The following is a 16033-nucleotide window of genomic DNA, read 5'->3' as shown; positions in this document are numbered from 1 at the left end:
AAAAGTTACCAGTATTATGCAACCCTATGAGGGTGCAACACATTGCCAAGTGGTCATATGAATATGAAGTACTTTATTTTAAACACAGATTAAAAAAAAAATATATGTACATATATTGTTTTTCCTTGAATGATACTGTGTATAGTTAGTTGGAGTAGTAGTGTTATTTTTGGTTGTTTGTTCTGTAATAAATATTAACCTTTCAAAAGGATCTGATTTTTGGCCTTATTTAATGCACATCTGACCCGTCTAATATTCAAACAGACAGTCAACACAAAGTGATTCAAATATTTATCATCATACATAGATAGAACACAGACCATTAAAATGCCAATTAATGAACTGTGTGGACATAATATAATGGAAAAGGTATTCAACTTAACATCTTTCCTACAATCACTCGATATTGACTTCACAAATTAAACATGAAAAGCATTAGTGAAAAAAACGGAGTTATAACGTGGTCCTGCTGCCAGTCTCACTTTTAAACTCCACCAAGCTACGAGGCATTTCTAGGAACCAGTTAAGTCTTTATTTTGGCAGCGCATGTCAATTGTAACGGACACATACTGTATGTAGGTAAACAGAGGGAAGATATAGCCTGGTTCCCAGATCTGTTTGTGCTCTTGCAAACTCCATTGCTGCCTTCGTCAAGCCAAACTGAATGACAAGGAGTTGGCATGATAGCACAGACAGACGAAATCAGTCCCCGTGTAGCTCAGTTGGTAGAGCATGGCGCTTGCAACGCCAGGGTTGTGGGTTCGATTCCCACACGGGGGGCCAGTATGAAAAATGTATGCACTCACTAACTGTAAGTCGCTCTGGATAAGAGCGTCTGCTAAATGACAAAAAAAATATATATATATATATCATGTAGTGAAACCATAGAATGGCGGCCAGTAAATCTAGAGCAGTAATGTAAATAGAGCAATGGCTTCTGGTCATTTTGGTCTTTAAGCACTAGGGGATTACCAGTCGTAAGGACAGACCAAACATGCAAAACTGACCAGCAGGCGGGAAAATGGGTTGTGTTCATTCGTAAACAAAACGGACTGAAAACTGTGAGGTACTACTATCTGAATTTATCCAATAAGAAATGTCAGTTTTCTGTTTCAATGTATTTTTCGCTACGGTGTGCACTAATGAACACGACCCCTGGCATAAGGGGATGTTTGGCCGCTACTCCTTCCCCAGGGTGTGTTTGTCAAAGAGGTACTCCGCCATGCCGTTCTGCGGGGCCCCCATGTGACGCAGGTTGGTGACCCAGTCACTCAACTCCTTGATAGACTTGACCTGCTCATCCAGATAGTGGGTCTCTATGAAGTCACACATCTGAGGAAAGGTTTTTTGTTACGGTCATTAGGAAGAGGATCAAATCTCCAAAACAGACACTATGGGTTTTCCCCTGACCCAGATTAAGCTCAATGCTATAAACAGCAGGGTTGGAGTCCGTTCCATTTAAATTCCAGTCAATTAAGGAAGTACACTGAAATTTCAATTCCAATTCTCTTCAATGAGGAAAATGTGGAATCTGAATTTCGTTTACTTTCTGAATTGACTTATTGAAATGGAATTGACCCCAACCCTGCTAAAAAGCATGCTCACAAGACAATCTTCAATGAAAATTGAAAGTGCTTTTTAGTCCGTGACTAAGCTTAATTGGTGTCCGGGAAACTGTCCCTATGAGCTGAGCTGTGTGTGACTCACGTGAGGGTCGTTGTGTTCTGTGGCTACTTTGTGCAGGTCCAGCAGGGACTGGTTGACACTCTTCTCCAGCTGCAGGGCACATTCTAGGGCCTCCAGCCCACTGCCCCACTCGTCTCGGTCGGGTTTCTGACACACACACACACAGAGAAACAGTTGATCACAATTATGAATATATATATATGCCTCAAACTGACAGAGCCCATTCAATTGTGGCAATATGTTGAACCAATCAATTAATCAATCAATCAATCAATCACTCTTTATTGTCCCAATTAGGAAATGTGTTGTGCAGTCAGGCTTCAACAATAAAAACAACATTAACAACAGGGACAACCATACAACAGATATACACAACAGATAAATAAATAATGAGATCAGTTGCAGTCTTAGATCAGTCATTGAATCAGTCTTAGATCAGTCAAAAGGAACAGTCATTGAATCAGTCTTAGATCAGTCAAAAGGAACAGTCATTGAATCAGTCTTAGATCAGTCATTGAATCAGTCTTAGATCAGTCAAAAGGAACAGTCATTGAATCAGTCTTAGATCAGTCTTAGATCAGTCAAAAGGAACAGTCATTGAATCAGTCTGAAGGCCGATGAGAAGTCAATAATCAGAAGCCTTGCGTGGGGTTTTTAGGTCCTCCAGGAGCTTAGAGGTTTAGTTTCTTGCATGTTAACATCAGAAGTCTCCTCCCCAAGTTTGAGTAATTCACTGCGTTAGCACACTCTGCCAACCCTGATGTTCTAGCAGTGTCTGAATCTTGGCTTAGGAAGGCCACCAAAAATTCAGAAATTTTGCAATCTACTATCCAGGTCTGTGCCCAAACAGTTTGAGCTTCTACTTCTAAAAATCCACCTTTCCAGAAATAAGTCTCTCACTGTTGCCGCTTGCTACAGACCCCCCTCAGCCCCCGGTTGTGCCCCGGACACCATATGTGAATTGCTTGCCCCCCATCTATCCTCAGAGTTCGTACTGCTTGGTGACCTAAACTGGGATATGCTTAACACCCCGGCCGTCCTACAATCTAAACTAGATGCCCTCAATCTCACACAAATTATCAAGGAACCTACCAGGTACAACCCTAAATCCGTAAACATAGATATCATCCTGACTAATTTATCCTCTAAATACACCTCCGCTGTCTTCAACCAGGATCTCAGCGATCGCTGCCTCATTGCCTGCGTCCGTAATGGGTCCGCGGTCAAACGCCCACCCCTCATCACTGTCAAACGCTCCCTAAAACACTTTAGCGAGCAGGCCTTTCTAATTGACCTGGCCTGGGTATCCTGGATGGATATTGACCTCATTCCGTCAGTAGAGGATGCCTGGATGTTCTTCAAAAGTGCTTTCCTCTCCATCTTAAATAAGCATGCCCCATTCAAAAAATTCAGAACTAAGAACAGATATAGCCCCTGGTTCACCCCAGACTTGACTGCCCTTGACCAGCACAAAAACATCCTGTGGCATACTGCATTAGCATCGAACAGCCCCCGCGATATGCAACTTTTCAGGGAAGTCAGGAACCAATATACACAATCAGTTAGGAAAGCAAAGGCTAGCTTTTTCAAACAGAAATGTGGATCCTGTAGCACTAACTCCAAAAAGTTCTGGGACACTGTAAAGTCCATAGAGAATAAGAGCACTTCCTCCCAGCTGCCCACTGCACTGAGGCTAGGAAACACTGTCACCACTGATAAATCTACGATAATCGAGAATTTCAATAAGCATTTTGCTACGGCTGGCCATGCTTTCCACCTGGCTACCCCGGCCACCAGCTCTGCACCCTCCGCTGCAACTTGCCCATGCCCATGTGTGTGTTATACCCTGATGTCCTGGAGGAAGATACGTCCTCCTCTCTGGTTCTGTGTGTGTGTGTGTTATACCCTGATGTCCTGGAGGAAGATACGTCCTCCTCTCTGGTTCTGTGTGTGTGTGTTATACCCTGATGTCCTGGAGGAAGATACGTCCTCCTCTCTGGTACTGTGTGTGTGTGTTATACCCTGATGTCCTGGAGGAAGATACGTCCTCCTCTCTGGTTCTGTGTGTGTGTGTTATACCCTGATATCCTGGAGGAAGATACGTACGCCTCTCTGGTTCTGTGTGTGTGTGTTATACCCTGATGTCCTGGAGGAAGATACGTCCTCCTCTCTGGTACTGTGTGTGTGTGTTATACCCTGATGTCCTGGAGGAAGATACGTCCTCCTCTCTGGTTCTGTTTACTCATCAGTTTCTCAGCATGCTCCTTCTCCTCCTTGGACTGAGTCAGGAAGAACTTGGAAAAGTTGGGCAGGGATTTGTCGTCTCTGTCAAAGTAGTACCCCTAGAAACACGTACAAGAGAAAGGTGGAGGTGTCACTAACGGGTCATCCTGCCGAACGTTGAGCCTGTATGAAATGTTCTCTACAACTAGATAGTTATTAGAAATAGCTCTGTCTAAATTCCTTTGAATCTCTAGCACAGGGAGAGATGAGTTAAAGACCGAACATGAGAATTGATCGATTCCTCATTCGACTTGGGATCCCATCCCAAATTGAACCCATCCTCTCTTGGCTCTATTCAGGTACAGGGAAGACACAGCAATGCCTTCCCCGGGACCACCCCATACGTAAAAATGTATGCACACATGACTGTAAGTCGCTTTGGATAAAAGCGTCTGCTAAATGGCATATTATTATTATTATTATTATGTATAGCAATATTCACTGTGTTTACATAACACAGACATACACTACCGGTCAAAAGTTTTAGAACACCTACTCATTTCAGGGTTTTTCTTTTTTTTTTTAACTATTTTCTACATTGTAGAATAATAGTGAAGACATCAAAACTATGAAATAACACATATGGACTCATGTAGTAACCAAAAAAGTGCTAAAGAAAATCAAAATATATTTTCTATTTCAGATTCTTCAAAATAGCCACCCTTTGCCTTGATGACAGCTTTGCACACTCTTGGCATTCTCTCAACCAGCTTCACCTGGAATGCTTTTCCAACAGTATTGAAGGAGTTCCCACATATGCTGAGCACTTGTTGGCTGCTTTTCCTTCACTCTGCGGTCCGACTCATCCCAAACCATCTCAATTGGGTTGAGGTCGGGCGATTGTGGAGACCAGGTCATCTGATGCAGCACTCCATCACTCTCCAGGCCCCGTGTAGCTCAGTTGGTAGAGCATGGCGTTTGCAATGCCAGGGTTGTGGGTTCAATTCCCACGGGGGGCCAGTATGAAAATGTATGCACTTACTAACTGTAAGTCGCTCTGGATAAGAGCGTCTGCTAAATGACTACATTTACATTTACATTTTAGTCATTTAGCAGACACTCTTATCCAGAGCGACTTACAGTTAAGTGAGTGCATACATTTTTCATACTGGCCCCCCGTGGGAAACGAACCCACAACCCTGGCGTTGCAAGCGCCATGCTCTACCAACTGAGCTACAGGAGGCCAGGACAGAGTTACCTCTGCTGCAGAGGATAAGTTCATTAGAGTTACCAGCCTCAGAAATTGCAGCCCAAATAAATGCTTCACAGAGTTCAAGTCACAGACACATCTCAACATCAACTGTTCAAAGGGGACTGTGTGAATCAGGCATTCATGGTCAAATTGCTGCAAAGAAACCACTACTAAAGGCCACCAATAAGAAGAAGAGACCTGCTTGGACCAAGAAACACGACTAAAATGTAAAATGTCCTTCTTGGTAAAATAGCCCTTACATAGCCTGGAGGTGTGTTGGGTCATTGTCCTGTGTAAAAACAAATGATAGTCCCACTAAGCCCAAACCAGATGGGATGGAGTGTCGCTGCAGATTTCTGTGGTAGCCATGCTGGTTAAGTGTGCCGTGAATTCTAAATAAATCACAGACAGTGTCACCAGCAAAGCACCCCCACATCATCACACCTCCTCTTCCATGCTTTACGGTGGGAACCACACATGCGGAGATCATCCGTTCACCCACACCACGTCTCACAAAGACACGGCGGTTGGAACCAAAAATCTCCAATTTGGACTCCAGACCAAAGGACAAATTTGTCTTTTACTCGTGTAAAAGTCCATTACTCGTGTTTCTTGGCCCAAGCAAGTCTCTTCTTCTTATTGGTGTCCCTTAGTATTGGTTTCTTTGCAGCAATTCGACCATGAAGGCCTGATTCACACAGTCTCCTCTGAACAGTTGATGTTGCGATGTGTCTGTTACTTGAACTCTGTGAAGCATTTATTTGGGCTGCAATTTCTGAGGCTGGTAACTCTAATGAACTTATCCACTGCAGCAGAGGTAACTCTGGGTCTTCCATTCCTGTGGCAGTCCTCATGAGAGCCAGTTTCATCATAGCGCTTGATGGTCTTTGAGACTGCACTTGAAGAAACGTTCAAAGTTCTTCACATTTTCCGTATTGACTGACCTTCATGTCTTAAAGTAATGATGGACTGTTGTTTCTCTTTGCTTATTTGAGCTGTTCTTTCCATAATATGGACTCGGTCCTTTACCAAATAGGGCTATCTTCTGTATACCACACCTACCTTATCAAAACACAACTGATTGGCTCAAACGCATTAAGAAGGAAATAAATTCCACAAATTAACTTTTAAGAAGGCACACCTGTTAATTGAAACGCATTCCAGGTGACTACCCCATGAAGCTGGTTGAGAGAATGCCAAGAGTGTGCAAAGCTGTCATCAAGGCAAAGGGTGGCTATTTGAAGAATCTCAAATATAAAATGTATTTTTATTTGTTTAACACTTTTTTGGTTACTACATGATTCCATATGTGATATTTCATAGTGTTGATGTCTTCACTATTATTATTATTATTATTATTATTATTATACAATGTAGAAAATAGCAAAAATAAAGAAAAACCCTTGAATGAGTAGGTGTTCTAAAACTTTTGACTGGTACTGTAAATATATTAATTATGAGAGACATACAGCTCTATATGTTTTACCATAGACAGGTAACGGTCCAGCTGGTGGCCAACTATTGGTCGTACCATAGACAGGTAACGGTCCAGCTGGTGGCCAACTATTGGTCGTACCATAGACAGGTAACGGTCCAGCTGGTGGCCAACTATTGGTCGTACCATAGACAGGTAACGGTCCAGCTGGTGGCCAACTATTGGTCGTACCATAGACAGGTAACGGTCCAGCTGGTGGCCAACTATTGGTCGTACCATAGACAGGTAACGGTCCAGCTGGTGGCCATCTATTGGTCGTACCATAGACAGGTAACGGTCCAACTGGTGGCCAACTATTGGTCGTACCATAGACAGGTAACGGTCCAGCTGGTGGCCAACTATTGGTCGTACCATAGACAGGTAACGGTCCAGCTGGTGGCCAACTATTGGTCGTACCATAGACAGGTAACGGTCCAGCTGGTGGCCAACTATTGGTCGTACCATAGACAGGTAACGGTCCAGCTGGTGGCCAACTATTGGTCGTACCATAGACAGGTAACGGTCCAGCTGGTGGCCAACTATTGGTCGTACCATAGACAGGTAACGGTCCAGCTGGTGGCCAACTATTGGTCGTACCATAGACAGGTAACGGTCCAGCTGGTGGCCAACTATTGGTCGTACCATAGACAGGTAACGGTCCAGCTGGTGGCCAACTATTGGTCGTACCATAGACAGGTAACGGTCCAGCTGGCGGCCAACTATTGGTCTTACCATAGACAGGTAACGGTCCAGCTGGTGGCCAACTATTGGTCGTATTATAGACAGGTAACGGTCCAGCTGGTGGCCAACTATTGGTCGTACCATAGACAGGTAACGGTCCAGCTGGTGGCCAACTATTGGTCGTACCATAGACAGGTAACGGTCCAGCTGGTGGCCAACTATTGGTCGTACCATAGACAGGTAACGGTCCAGCTGGTGGCCATCTATTGGTCTTACCATAGACAGGTAACGGTCCAGCTGGTGGCCAACTATTGGTCTTACCATAGACAGGTAACGGTCCAGCTGGTGGCCAACTATTGGTCGTACCATAGACAGGTAACGGTCCAGCTGGTGGCCAACTATTGGTCATACCATAGACAGGTAACGGTCCAGCTGGTGGCCATCTATTGGTCTTACCATAGACAGGTAACGGTCCAGCTGGTGGCCAACTATTGGTCTTACCATAGACAGGTAACGGTCCAGCTGGTGGCCAACTATTGGTCGTACCATAGACAGGTAACGGTCCAGCTGGTGGCCAACTATTGGTCGTATTATAGACAGGTAACGGTCCAGCTGGTGGCCAACTATTGGTCGTACCATAGACAGGTAACGGTCCAGCTGGTGGCCAACTATTGGTCGTATTATAGACAGGTAACGGTCCAGCTGGTGGCCAACTATTGGTCGATACCATAGACAGGTAACGGTCCAGCTGGTGGCCAACTATTGGTCTTACCATAGACAGGTAACGGTCCAGCTGGTGGCCAACTATTGGTCGTACCATAGACAGGTAACGGTCCAGCTGGTGGCCAACTATTGGTCGTTACCATAGACAGGTAACGGTCCAGCTGGTGGCCAACTATTGGTCGTACCATAGACAGGTAACGGTCCAGCTGGTGGCCAACTATTGGTCGTACCATAGACAGGTAACGGTCCAGCTGGTGGCCAACTATTGGTCGTACCATAGACAGGTAACGGTCCAGCTGGTGGCCAACTATTGGTCGATACCATAGACAGGTAACGGTCCAGCTGGTGGCCAACTATTGGTCGTACCATAGACAGGTAACGGTCCAGCTGGTGGCCAACTATTGGTGCGTACCATAGACAGGTAACGGTCCAGCTGGTGGCCAACTATTGGTCTTACCATAGACAGGTAACGGTCCAGCTGGTGGCCAACTATTGGTCGTACCATAGACAGGTAACGGTCCAGCTGGTGGCCAACTATTGGTCGTACCATAGACAGGTAACGGTCCAGCTGGTGGCCAACTATTGGTTGCACCATAGACAGGTAACGGTCCAGCTGGTGGCCAACTATTGGTCTTACCATAGACAGGTAACGGTCCAGCTGGTGGCCAACTATTGGTCGTACCATAGACAGGTAACGGTCCAGCTGGTGGCCAACTATTGGTCGTACCATAGACAGGTAACGGTCCAGCTGGTGGCCAACTATTGGTCGTACCATAGACAGGTAACGGTCCAGCTGGTGGCCAACTATTGGTCGTACCATAGACAGGTAACGGTCCAGCTGGTGGCCAACTATTGGTCGTACCATAGACAGGTAACGGTCCAGCTGGTGGCCAACTATTGGTCGTACCATAGACAGGTAACGGTCCAGCTGGTGGCCAACTATTGGTCGTACCATAGACAGGTAACGGTCCAGCTGGTGGCCAACTATTGGTCGTACCATAGACAGGTAACGGTCCAGCTGGTAGCCAACTATTGGTCGTACCATAGACAGGTAACGGTCCAGCTGGTGGCCAACTATTGGTCGTACCATAGACAGGTAACGGTCCAGCTGGTGGCCAACTATTGGTCGTACCATAGACAGGTAACGGTCCAGCTGGTGGCCAACTATTGGTCGATACCATAGACAGGTAACGGTCCAGCTGGTGGCCAACTATTGGTCGTACCATAGACAGGTAACGGTCCAGCTGGTGGCCAACTATTGGTCGTACCATAGACAGGTAACGGTCCAGCTGGTGGCCAACTATTGGTCGTATTATAGACAGGTAACGGTCCAGCTGGTGGCCAACTATTGGTCGTACCATAGACAGGTAACGGTCCAGCTGGTGGCCAACTATTGGTCGTACCATAGACAGGTAACGGTCCAACTGGATGCCAACTATTGGTCGTACCATAGACAGGTAACGGTCCAACTGGTGGCCAACTATTGGTCGTACCATAGACAGGTAACGGTCCAGCTGGTGGCCAACTATTGGTCGTACCATAGACAGGTAACGGTCCAGCTGGTGGCCAACTATTGGTCGTACCATAGACAGGTAACGGTCCAGCTGGTGGCCAACTATTGGTCGTACCATAGACAGGTAACGGTCCAACTGGTGGCCAACTATTGGTCGTACCATAGACAGGTAACGGTCCAGCTGGTGGCCAGCTATTGGTCGTACCATAGACAGGTAACGGTCCAGCTGGTGGCCAACTATTGGTCGTACCATAGACAGGTAACGGTCCAGCTGGTGGCCAACTATTGGTCGTACCATAGACAGGTAACGGTCCAGCTGGTGGCCAACTATTGGTCGTACCATAGACAGGTAACGGTCCAGCTGGTGGCCAACTATTGGTGCGTACCATAGACAGGTAACGGTCCAGCTGGTGGCCAACTATTGGTCGTACCATAGACAGGTAACGGTCCAGCTGGTGGCCAACTATTGGTCGTACCATAGACAGGTAACGGTCCAGCTGGCGGCCAACTATTGGTCTTACCATAGACAGGTAACGGTCCAGCTGGTGGCCAACTATTGGTCGTATCATAGACAGGTAACGGTCCAGCTGGTGGCCAACTATTGGTCGTATTTACAGACAGGTAACGGTCCAACTGGTGGCCAACTATTGGTCGTACCATAGACAGGTAACGGTCCAGCTGGTGGCCAACTATTGGTCGTACCATAGACAGGTAACGGTCCAGCTGGTGGCCAACTATTGGTCGTACCATAGACAGGTAACGGTCCAGCTGGTGGCCAACTATTGGTCGTACCATAGACAGGTAACGGTCCAGCTGGTGGCCAACTATTGGTCGTACCATAGACAGGTAACGGTCCAGCTGGTGGCCAACTATTGGTCGTACCATAGACAGGTAACGGTCCAGCTGGTGGCCAACTATTGGTCGTACCATAGACAGGTAACGGTCCAGCTGGCGGCCAACTATTGGTCTTACCATAGACAGGTAACGGTCCAGCTGGTGGCCAACTATTGGTCGTATCATAGACAGGTAACGGTCCAGCTGGTGGCCAACTATTGGTCGTACCATAGACAGGTAACGGTCCAGCTGGTGGCCAACTATTGGTCGTATTATAGACAGGTAACGGTCCAGCTGGTGGCCAACTATTGGTCGTACCATAGACAGGTAACGGTCCAACTGGTGGCCAACTATTGGTCGTACTATAGTCAGGTAACGGTCCAGCTGGTGGCCAACTATTGGTCGTATTATAGACAGGTAACGGTCCAGCTGGTGGCCATCTATTGGTCTTACCATAGACAGGTAACGGTCCAGCTGGTGGCCAACTATTGGTCGTATTATAGACAGGTAACGGTCCAGCTGGTGGCCATCTATTGGTCGTATTATAGACAGGTAACGGTCCAGCTGGTGGCCAACTATTGGTCGTACCATAGACAGGTAACGGTCCAGCTGGTGGCCAACTATTGGTCGTACCATAGACAGGTAACGGTCCAGCTGGTGGCCAACTATTGGTCGTACCATAGACAGGTAACGGTCCAGCTGGTGGCCAACTATTGGTCGTACCATAGACAGGTAACGGTCCAGCTGGTGGCCAACTATTGGTCGTACCATAGACAGGTAACGGTCCAGCTGGTGGCCAACTATTGGTCTTACCATAGACAGGTAACGGTCCAGCTGGTGGCCAACTATTGGTCGTACCATAGACAGGTAACGGTCCAGCTGGTGGCCAACTATTGGTCGTACCATAGACAGGTAACGGTCCAGCTGGTGGCCAACTATTGGTCTTACCATAGACAGGTAACGGTCCAGCTGGTGGCCAACTATTGGTCGTACCATAGACAGGTAACGGTCCAGCTGGTGGCCAACTATTGGTCGTACCATAGACAGGTAACGGTCCAGCTGGTGGCCAACTATTGGTCGTACCATAGACAGGTAACGGTCCAGCTGGTGGCCAACTATTGGTCGTACCATAGACAGGTAACGGTCCAGCTGGTGGCCAACTATTGGTCTTACCATAGACAGGTAACGGTCCAGCTGGTGGCCAACTATTGGTTGTATTATAGACAGGTAACGGTCCAGCTGGTGGCCATCTATTGGTCGTATTATAGACAGGTAACGGTCCAGCTGGTGGCCAACTATTGGTCGTACCATAGACAGGTAACGGTCCAGCTGGTGGCCAACTATTGGTCGTACCATAGACAGGTAACGGTCCAGCTGGTGGCCAACTATTGGTCGTACTACAGACAGGTAACGGTCCAGCTGGTGGCCAACTATTGGTCGTACCATAGACAGGTAACGGTCCAGCTGGTGGCCAACTATTGGTCGTACCATAGACAGGTAACGGTCCAGCTGGTGGCCAACTATTGGTCTTACCATAGACAGGTAACGGTCCAGCTGGTGGCCAACTATTGGTCGTACCATAGACAGGTAACGGTCCAGCTGGTGGCCAACTATTGGTCGTACCATAGACAGGTAACGGTCCAGCTGGTGGCCAACTATTGGTCTTACCATAGACAGGTAACGGTCCAGCTGGTGGCCAACTATTGGTCGTACCATAGACAGGTAACGGTCCAGCTGGTGGCCAACTATTGGTCGTACCATAGACAGGTAACGGTCCAGCTGGTGGCCAACTATTGGTCGTACCATAGACAGGTAACGGTCCAGCTGGTGGCCAACTATTGGTCGTACCATAGACAGGTAACGGTCCAGCTGGTGGCCAACTATTGGTCTTACCATAGACAGGTAACGGTCCAGCTGGTGGCCAACTATTGGTCGTACCATAGACAGGTAACGGTCCAGCTGGTGGCCAACTATTGGTCGTACCATAGACAGGTAACGGTCCAGCTGGTGGCCAACTATTGGTCTTACCATAGACAGGTAACGGTCCAGCTGGTGGCCAACTATTGGTCGTATTATAGACAGGTAACGGTCCAGCTGGTGGCCATCTATTGGTCTTACCATAGACAGGTATACATAAGAGGCATACAGTTCCAGGTTGATCTGCCTGTTGATTGCAGCCTCACAGTCCTGGTGGAAGTTCTGTCGCACCTGGGATGTCATGGTTCTGGAAAGAGAGACAGAGTCAGGCAGACAGATGTTTAGTCTTTAGCTTGGTGCCTTGGACAACGTGTTCTGCACAGTGCACACAGAGGAAGAGTGAACAACACAACTGCTAATAATCAAGTGCAAGTCATCCCCATTGCCAATTAACTGGCTAGATCAGGGCCTTATTTCCCCATAGCAATGGAACTTAGGCTCACAAGTGTTTTAACAAAGCATCTTTCCTACAACGGCCGAAGATGCAACATGCGTTTCCCAAAACACCACGCAGAGAGAACGGTCACTAAGTGCACCGTTGGAGCATGTGTCCATACTGTTAGGGTTGAAAGGAAGGGAGCGCTGCTCTCAGATCAGCTTTCTCCATTAAAATCTTTACCTTAACATTAGATTTATTTCACAATACTGATGACAAATATTGAGGCGGCTTGTTCTAATCCTTAACCCAATAGAAATGCACTAAATCATTGTGCACGTTGGGCTACACATCACTAAAATAAATTGAGACAAATGACAGACAGTCAGTAGCCTGTAGCAAAACAGAACTCAATTGATTGAACATTAAATGTATTTTAATATGATTGAAATAGGCCTATTAGCCTGCAGTTTATTGTATTTTAATGCAGCCATCTCGGTTTTCATTTGAATCATATCTTTATACGTCGCTTATTTGTATCAATTGCAAAGACATACAAAAGGTATGTGGACACCCCTTCAAATGAGTGGATTCAGCCACACCCGTTGCTGACAGGTGTATAAAATCAAGCACACAGCCATGCAATCTCCATAGACAAACATTGGCAGTAGAATGGCCCGTACTGAAGAGCTCAGTGACTTTCAACGTGGCACTGTCAAAAGATGCCACCTTTCCAACAAGTCAGTTGGTCAAATTTCTGCCCTGCTAGAGCTGCCCCGGTCAACTCTAAGTGCTGTTATTGTGAAGCGGAAACGTCTAGGAGCAACAACGGCTCAGCCACGAAGTGGTCGGCCACACAAGCTCACAGAACGGGACCGCTGAGTGCTGAAGCGCGTAGCGCGTAAAAATCGTCTGTCCTCGGTTGCAACACTTACTACCGAGTTCCAAACTGCCTCTGGAAGCAACGTCAACACAATAACTGTTTGTCGGGAGCTTCATGAAATGGGTTTCCATGGCCGAGTAGCTGCACACAGGCCTAAGATCACCATGCGCAATGCCAAGCATCGGCTGGAGTGGTGTAAAGCTCGCCGCCATTGGACTCTGGAGCAGTGGAAACGCATTCTCTGGAGTGATGAATCCCGCTTCACCATCTTGCAGTCCAACGGACAAATCTGGGTTTGGCGGATGCCAGGAGAACGCTACCTGCCCCAATGCATAGTGCCAACTGTAAAGTTTGCTGGAGGAGGAATAGTGGTCTGGGGCTGGTTTTCATGGTTCGGGCTAGGCCCCTTAGTTCCAGTGAAGGGAAATCTTAACGCTACAGCATACAATGACATTCTAGACGATTCTGTGCTTCCAACTTTGTGGCAACAGTTTGGGGAAGGCCCTTTCATGTTTCAGCATGACAATGCCCCCGGTGCACAAAGCGATGTCCATACAGAAATGGTTTGTTGAGATCGGTGTGGAAGAACTTGACTGGCCTGCACAGAGCCCTGACCTCAACCCCATCGAACACCTTTGGTATGAATTGGAACACCGACTGCTGTCGTAGAAATATCTGACTCAAAAGTAGTCAACTCAAAAATATCTCTCAAGAAACTGGAGCTTGTGAATCCAAAAATGTGACGTTATTATTTGCGTAACAAAGCCGAGCCCCTCCATGGAGCACCTGCTCTCCTTGGCTCAAAGATCTCTTTTTATACAAATACACAATCATGCTTACATAGCATATACAGTTACTCCCCTTAGGGCAAATGATTAACTTATTTTAGTGCCACTCTACCCTTATCTTTCAACGTCCAGATGTCACATGTGGTTAACTCCAATAGGCCATGGGCGCTTTTCCATATGAGGCCTCTTTTCCTTATCTCATTATATTGGTGGCAGACCCTTTCTTTAAAATAATACCCATACATACATTAAGGCATGGCTACACACCACATTGGCTATATTCCTTATTTGAGCATCTGGATTACAAAGTATCAACCATGTTTACAATATTTTACCTTTTAGCACTTCCCAACATTTGCCTTATAAAATATCTCTATACTGTGCGCCAGGCCTAATCACCCAACACCAGTGATCTTGTGGCTGAAAGGAAGCAAGTCCCTGCAGCAATGTTCCAACATCTAGTGGAAAGCCTTCCCAGGAGAGTGGAGGCTGTTATAGCAGCAAAGGGGGGGAACCAACTCCATATTAATGCCCATGATTTTGGAATGAGATGTTTGACGAGCAGGTGTCCACATACTTTTGGCCATGAAGTGTATTTGTAGTCAACTTTGTTCTTAAGTTATCAGCGGTCACAGAGAGATTCTATGTTTAGCCAAGATCTAGTCTATAAAGTGACGCGGGAGGGCAAAAAAAACATAATAATAATATGCCATTTAGCAGACGCTTTTATCCAAAGCGACTTACAGTCATTTAACGACGCCCTCCTGTAGCTCAGTTGGTAGAGCATGACGCTTGCAACGCCTGGGTTGTGGGTTCGATTCCCACGGGGGGCCAGTATGAAAAATGTATGCACTCACTAACTGTAAGTCGCTCTGGATAAGAGCGTCTGCTAAATGACTAAAATGTAAAATGTAGCTAGCTGTTCTACGAGTGGAAGCTAGGCGTTTTAAAGATTACGAGCGTGCAACGTTAGCTAATAATAACGATGTTAAGAACGTTAGTTAGCGACTGTTTTTTTGCCTCATCATGACAAGGCGCCCTTACAAGTTCAAGGTTATTGTTGCTAACAGGTAACGTTAGCTACCGTAACGCCGCTATCTAGTAGCAGAGGTGCAAACGTGGGTCATCAACAAATAACGCAACGAATATAGCCAGGTAATAACATTATCGAACAACGTATTTTAGACAGTATAAACCAGGTAAGCTACCTCTGAGTTGTAAGAAAGCTTGCTAGTAGACTCCGTCCAAAGCTGTGTCGTTGACTGGGTGACAGTTGTTTCTGACGGAACACGTCATCACGTACTAGTCAGCGTACCTTTCAAAATAAAAGTCCTCCACACTGTGTTCATTTTGATCCAGTAGTCCCACCTCCATATTCATAAATAAAACGGAATGTAGTGCTCATTAATGCATATAAATCACTATTCAATAAATGCACATCTACAGCTTTTCAATTCAGTATAACGCTCTCTAAAAAGTAGCCAGGAAGGCAAAAATGTACAGTGATTATATCTGTATTCATATCTGAAAGCTACTTGTATACCTAATTGCTCCTGTAAGTCGCTCTGGATAAGAGCGTCTGCTAAATAACTAAAATGTAAACATATGAGATTTGCCTGATTC

At 46.4% G+C, this 16033-nt stretch overlaps 1 protein-coding gene across 1 annotated transcript; it reads right to left on the bottom strand.

Annotated features, from left to right (window-relative positions):
• Nucleotides 1-952: 952 nt before the first annotated feature.
• On the bottom strand, nt 953-15714 carry fth1b (ferritin, heavy polypeptide 1b). Its single transcript, XM_041836879.2, has 5 exons — nt 15619-15714; nt 12505-12610; nt 3882-4028; nt 1708-1833; nt 953-1332 (listed from the first exon to the last, which is right to left on the bottom strand). Exons 2-5 carry the CDS (start codon nt 12604-12606, stop codon nt 1180-1182), a joined length of 528 nt encoding a protein of 175 aa, XP_041692813.1. The 5' UTR covers nt 12607-12610; nt 15619-15714; the 3' UTR covers nt 953-1179.
• Between the last annotated feature and the right edge of the window lie 319 nt (nt 15715-16033).

The sequence above is a fragment of the Coregonus clupeaformis genome, unplaced genomic scaffold (assembly GCF_020615455.1).
Source record: "Coregonus clupeaformis isolate EN_2021a unplaced genomic scaffold, ASM2061545v1 scaf0552, whole genome shotgun sequence".
Lineage (NCBI taxonomy): Eukaryota > Metazoa > Chordata > Actinopteri > Salmoniformes > Salmonidae > Coregonus > Coregonus clupeaformis.
Note: the sequence above shows the minus strand (reverse complement) of the source record. Positions and strands in the feature narration are given on the sequence as shown.

Coding starts and splice junctions, on each gene's coding strand:
- fth1b (XM_041836879.2), bottom strand. CDS start 12,606: ATGACATCCCAGGTGCGACAGAACTTCCACCAGGACTGTGAGGCTGCA. Junction 4,029..12,504: donor CTTATGTATACCTGTCTATG/GTAAGACCAATA, acceptor ACGTGTTTCTAG/GGGTACTACTTTGACAGAGA. Junction 1,834..3,881: donor TCTTCCTCCAGGACATCAGG/GTATAACACACA, acceptor TGTGTGTGTCAG/AAACCCGACCGAGACGAGTG.